The 6,753-nt window shown below is 44.0% G+C and overlaps 1 protein-coding gene across 1 annotated transcript in view; it reads left to right on the top strand.

The window, feature by feature from the left end:
- The window catches only part of LOC122548771 (SCO-spondin-like), a 188,294-nt gene that overhangs the window by 175,215 nt on the left and 6,326 nt on the right, over positions 1-6,753 (top strand). Inside the window, exon 25 of the mRNA XM_043687538.1 lies at positions 2,078-2,228. Within this exon, the coding sequence (XP_043543473.1) occupies positions 2,078-2,228 (151 nt within the window). The remainder of the gene's footprint in view (positions 1-2,077; positions 2,229-6,753) is intronic.

Genomic DNA, 6,753 nt, shown 5'->3' with positions numbered 1-6,753 from the left:
AAATGAGGCGCTCTTCCTCCAACCGTCGTGTTGCTATGGTCTGGCAATGGAGGAGTCCAAGGACCTGCATGTCATAGAACATAGAAGAATACAGCGCAGTTCAGGCTCTTTGGCCCTCGATGTTGCGCTGATCCAAGCCCACCTAACCTATACTAACCCACTATCCTCCATATACCTATCTAATGCCCGCTTAAATGCCCATAAAGAGAGAGAGTCCACCACTGCTGCTGGCCGGGCATTCCATGAACTTACGACTCGCTGATTGAAGAACCTACCCCTAACTTCAGTCCTATATCTACCCCTCCTTAATTTAAAGCTATGCCCCCTTGTAATACCCCCCTCCATACGCGGGAAAAGGTTCACACTGTCAACGCTATCTAACCCCCTAATCATCTTGTACACCTCAATCAAGTCACTCCTAAACCTTCTTTTCTCTAATGAAAACAGCCCCAAGTGTCTCAGTCTTTCCTCATACGATCTTCCTTCCATACCAGGCAACATCCTGGTAAACCTCCTCTGCACCCGTTCCAGTGCCTCCACATCCTTCCTATTGTATGGCGACCAAAACTGCACACAATATTCCAGATACGGCCACACCAGAGTCTTATACAACTGCATCATGACCTCAGGACTCCGGAACTCAATTCCTCTACCAATAAAATCCATGTGGGGTGTCAGTGTTGAGGATTATCATGGAGAAGGTGCTACTGTCTATCTTCCCTAATTGCGGTCTGTAGGTCAAGAAGCTGAGGAAAACTGTACATTCATTGCTTAGTAATAGTTACTAAGGTTACTATTCAGATTGAAGGTAAATAGGGAAATACTTAAAGGTTACAAACTAAAATACGAGTAAGAATTTTTTAAAAAAGGTAAATTAAGAATTAAATCAATAGAGGCACAGGGCTAGGCCATGTGTTGTACCTGCATGATGTGTGAACTGGTGGACCCCACTGCGGCTCATAGCGACCACATCTGTCATAAGGATTGGTAGTTTGAGGAACTCCATTTCAGTGTTGATGAGCTGGAGTCTGAGCTTCGAGCACTGTAACACATTAGGGAGAGGGAGAGTTATCTGGATGCCGTGTTTCAGGAAAGTGTGACTACAAGCGAGGTAAGTGGAGGATACAGGAGGTAGTGCTGAAGGAACCTCAGTCCTTGAGCTTGTCAAATAGGTTTAAGATTCTTGCTTTCTGTGTAGAGGAGAGCAGATGCTGTAGGGAGGATGAGCAAACTGACCACAACACCATGGTACAGGGCGCAATTTGGGGGTGGGGAAGGGGAGAGAAACATAGTTGTAAATCAGGGATAGTATAGTCATGGGAATAGACACCATTCTCTGTGGCCAAGATCTGGAGTCCTGAAGGCTGTGTTGTCCATCTGGTGCCCGGGTTCAGGATATCTCATCTGAGCTCCAGAAGAACTTGGAGTGGGAGGGGAAAGATCCAGTTATCGTGGCTCATGTAGATACCAATGAAATCATTAGAAAAAGGAAAAAGATGCTTTGCTGAGGGAATATGAGGAGCTAGGGCTAAATTAAAAATTGCTGGTCTGGTCTGCATGACTCCAGACCCTCAAACATGTGGTTGACTCTTAACTGTTTCTGTCAGCAATAAATAGAGCTTTCAGTTACATCTGCATCAAATGAACAGGTTTTTGAAACAGTCATGTTTTATATCTGAATACAACTGATTTGTACATGTTATCGAGAATCTGGTGCTGGAAAAGCACAGCAGGTCAGGCAGTTTCCGAGGAGCAGGCGAATCGTCATTTTGGGCATAAGCCCTTCGTCACTGCACCTCCCCCCCCCCCTCCCCCCCAAGTCATCCCCTCTTCCCTGAAGCTTTTCAGCCACATCCTGAAACAGACTCGCTACCACAGCCTCATTTCCTTCCTCAGTACCTGCCTACCAAACCGACTGATCCCACATGGACGCATTCCTGATGAAGGCCTTATACCAGAAATGTCGATCTTCCTGTTCTTTGGATGCTGCCTGACCTGCTGTGCTTTTCCAGCATCACACTCTCGACTCTGGTCTCCAGCATCGGATCCTCACTTTCTTCTGATATATATGTTGCAGGAGCCTTACCTGCAGAGTGTCTGTGATTGCTGCAGTTATCGGCTTGACCCTGAACGGCCAGTACAGTTCATGAATTTGCAATGTGACAATGGAGATGTGGAGCCTATTGTTCTGCCCGTAATTCTCAGCTGTGAATGCAGCAGCTGTCAGGGTAAGTGCCAGGGTACATTGAGAATGCTTACTCAGCTCCTTGTTCCCTCTTCCACGATACACACTACACTAAAGCATACTACTCTGCCAATGGAAAGTATGTCTGGAATACTAAATGCACCAGTCACCACATCGGAGTATCACTTGGGGACCATGTTGAGACATGGCTTACACAAGGCAATAAAGGAAAAATGAGAATGTTCTGGCCATTAGCTATTCAGGAGAGAAAGGGAAGGATTTGAGATTCTAATCACATCAGTTATGATCTTATCAAGTGAGAGAAGCAAACTTAAGGTGAGGGGGTGGAGAGGGGGCGAGTGGCCCACCTGTGTTCCTACATCATGTTAGCCAGATTTAGATTTCTCTTCACCTCCCCTCCTGGTTGATTGTATTTGCCCTGGTTCTCACTTGAATAATTTGCCTAATGTGCTCATACACTTTTATTTTTTGTACCACTAGCTGCACCTCCCTTATCTTTCACCAATGTTGGAATGTATCTAGCCTATATCTACAGTATCTTTACTTAAAATTCAGATATGCAGTCATACCTATGAAACTCCAGTTTCATTTTAGTCTAGTACTAGTTAAGAAGAAAGCTATTTTCATTCTAGTTTTGGACAATAATGTGGAGTTAATCACGTTGGGCAGAGTTGATTCACATTTCTTGAATTTAAACAGACATTTTGGGGAACCATGGATGACAAGGGAAATTGTAAACTTAGTCAAAAGGAAAAATGAAGCATATAACAGGTCTAAGCAGTTACAAACTGACAAAGCCCTTAAGGGATACAGAGACATTTTGAAGAAATTTAAACGCGGAATTAGGAAGGCTAAAAGGGGCCATGGAATGTCTTTAGTAAACAGAGTCAAGGAGAATCCCAAGGTTTTTTATGCATATATTAAACAAAAGAGGGTAGCAAGGGAAATATTAGGCCCACTCAAGGATAAAAGAGGGAAATTGTGTGTGGAACCACAGGAAGGTAGCCCACCTTTGGTATACTCTGTGCAATTCTGGTCTCCTTCCTATTGGTAGGATGTTGTGAAACTTGAATGGTTCACAAAAGATTTACAAGGATGTTGCCAGGGTTGGATGGTTTCAGCTAAAGGGAGAGGCTGAGTAGACTGGGCTGTTTCCCTGGAGCATCAGAGGCTGAGGGATGACCTTATAGAGGTTTATAAAATCATGAGGGGCATGGATAGAGCAAATAGGTCTTTTCCCTGGGGTGGGGGAGTCCATAACTAGAGGGCATACATTTAGGGTGAAAGGGGAGAGATTTGAAAGGGACCTAAGGGGCAACATTTTCACACAGAAGGTGGTAAGTGTATAGAATGAGCTGCCAGAGGGAGTTGTGGAGGCTGGTACAATTACAACATTTAAAAGGCATCTGGATGGATATATGATTAGGAAGAGTTTACAGGGAAAAGGGCCAAATGCTGCCAAATGGTACTAGACTAATTTAGGATACCTGGTTGGCATGGTTGAGTTGGACCGAAGGGTCCGTTTCCTTGCTGTACATCTCTATGACTCTTATGACTAAGTAGGAGGGATCCATAATGAATATTTTGTATCAGTATTCACCAAGGACAAGGAAATAACTGATGCTGAGGTCAGGGATGATGTGTGAATACCTAAAGAATGTCAGTGTATTGAAGGAGGAAGTTTTGGGTATCTTAAATTGCTTTAGGGTGGATAAGTCCCCAGGGCTAGCTGGGCTCTATCCCAGGTTAAACGCGAAAGGCAAGGGAAGAAATAGCAGATATCTTAATATCTTCTTTGACCACAGACGAGGTTCCAGAGGACTGGAGATTAGCCATTGTTGTCCCTTGATTAACAAAGGAAGCAGAGATAATCCAGGAAATTTAAGGGCAGTGAGCCTGCTGTCTGTCATGGGGAAGCTCTTGGAGAAGATGCTGAAGGACAAGATATGCACATTAGGAATAAAATGGACTGGTTGGTAACAGGCAGCATGGTTTTGTGTGGGGATGGTCATGTCTCACCAAACTGATTGAATTTTTTGAAGAGAAGGTGTCGGTGTTGGATTGGGATGGATAAAGTTAAAAATCGCACAACGCCAAGTTATAGTCCTACAGATGTATTTGGAAGTACAAGCTTTTGGAGCACTACCTGATGAAGGAGCAGTGCTCTGAAAGCTGGTACTTCCAAATAAACCTGTTGGATTATAACCTGATGTTGTGTGATTTTGAATTTTGTGAAGGGGTGACAAGGATTATTGATGAGGGAAGGGCTGCAGATGTAGTTTATATGGACTTTAATAAGGTGAAGTCGCACATGGCAGATCTAAATTGCATTGGATTTGGGGTAGGGTGGCTAGATGGAAAGAGAAAAGGGCTGGCAGGATTAAGGAACCCTGGATGGTGAGATACTGAGGCCTTGACCAAGAAAAAAGGAAGCATGGCTCAAGTACAGGCAGCTGGCATCAAGGGAATCCCTGGAGGTATATAGGGAATACAGAAGTTTACTGAAGGAGGAAATCAGGAGGATGAAAAGGGGGCACTAGCAAATCTGCCCGTCAGAATAATGGTCCTCCTCCAGTTCTTGTGCAACTCAATCCTCTTGAACAGGCCACCTCTGCCGCAGAAAAGGTCCCAATGATCTAACTATCTGAATTCCTGCCCCCTGCACCAATTCTTTAGCCGTGTATTCATCTGCCATATCCTCCTGTTCTTACCCTCACCAACACGTGGCACTGGAAGTAATCCAGACATTACCACTGTCGAGGTCATAGTTTTTAAACATTTTTCCTAGCTTTCTATAATCAATCTGCTGGATCTCATCCTTGTTTCTACCCATGTCATTTGTGCATCATGCACAATGACTTCTAGCTGCTCACCCCCTCCTCTTGAGAGCGTTCTACAGTCTGAGACATCCTGGTCTGTGGTGCCCGGGAACTGACACACCATCCTGGATTCCCATTTGTGGTCACAGAATTTCCGATCTGTCCCTCTAACTATCGAGTCTCCTATCACTAAGGTCCTGCTTACCTTTACCTTGCCCATTGTGCCCCAGAGTCCGCCGTAGTGCCACCAACCTGGTTACTGCTGCTTTTCTCGAATGGTCATTACCCCCCCCCCCCCCCCCCGACATTATCCAAAATGGTATATATTTGTTTTCAAGGGGAATAGCCATAGGGGATTCAGCACTGTCTGCCTACTCCCTCTGTGTTTCCTGGTGGTCACCCAGCTACTCTCTGCCATATCTTAGGTGTGACCATCTCACTAAACTCTTATCTATGAAGCACTCAGCATCTCGGATAATCTTGCATGCATCCAGCTCCAACTCCCTAACACGGTCTCCAAGGACATGCAGATGGCCGCACTTCCACACATGTAGTCTGAGAAGTAGTTACAACTGAGTCAGGAAACAAAATGGTTTCTCACTAAAACAAAATCAGTCTGTGATCTTGATAATAAAACAAAAAGTTATATTGAAAAAAACCAAAGTGTAAGATTGTGAATTCTTAAAATACACAGCAGGAACATAGGCTCAGCCATTCCACAACACCATTTTACAGTTATACAATATCTAGAGAAACTTCCTTCACCTGTTTAATCTGTAGCCTTTTCTTTGAAGATTACCAGCTGAGACCTTTAACTTTTTCAACCTTGAATAATTAGTGAAGATGTGTAACAAAGTACTCATGGTCTCAAGCTACTCTCTTTCACTGAGGCAATTTATTTTCTGACCAATCGAAAACAATATACATAACATAGATCAGGTCTCCTTCAAACTGAATCCAAGTCTTTAAAAACTTGCCTTACCAAAATTCAGTTGCAATCACCACATATATGTAAGTTTCCACTAAACTCCCAAAGGCTATGTAATCACTGCTGTCTGAAATATAATGATGAGGATTCCAGAATGGCTCACACTTATTTGTTAAACTCCTTCGCAAAAAAAACCCAACAGCCATGTGACAAAGGCCATGGCAGACTGGGTCACAAAAGATTCAGTTACTACCAGATTGTAACAGTGTACCTTTGAATAATGTGTGACAATGTTATCATTTCAACAAGGTTATTTTGTCCTTAGGGTTTTTTTAAGAGAGGTCGTAATGGTCGAGGAGCCGAGGGGTCCAGAAAGAGTTTAATAATGGCAGGGCAGTGGCCAGTTCTCCCAGGTCACGTTTTTATAGTTTGGTTGAGCTATGGCAGTCACAAGGTGCTGGAGTCCAGGAAAGATTGCAAACTTCATTAATGTTTTCTGCCTAACTTTCTCTCTGAAATCTTTGGATGTTGTTCCCTACTGTCTGTAGGAATCTGTTCGAATTTACCTTTTTGCCAAGGGGTGTGTTTATGGGATGTGACTGGGTTGGAACAGCACCCTAGTTAAGTTGCTGTATCAAGTAGGTTAAGTTTTCCAATATCTGGATTAGTGGTGCTGGAAGAGCACAGAAATTCAGGCAGCATTCGAGGAGCAGCGAAATCGTCGTTTCGGGCAAAAGCCCTTCATCAGGAATAAAGGCAGAGAGCCTGAAGCGTGGAGAGATAAGCTAGAGGAGGGTGGG

Source organism: Chiloscyllium plagiosum, chromosome 4 (assembly GCF_004010195.1).
Source record: "Chiloscyllium plagiosum isolate BGI_BamShark_2017 chromosome 4, ASM401019v2, whole genome shotgun sequence".
Classification (NCBI taxonomy): domain Eukaryota; kingdom Metazoa; phylum Chordata; class Chondrichthyes; order Orectolobiformes; family Hemiscylliidae; genus Chiloscyllium; species Chiloscyllium plagiosum.
Note: the sequence above shows the minus strand (reverse complement) of the source record. Positions and strands in the feature narration are given on the sequence as shown.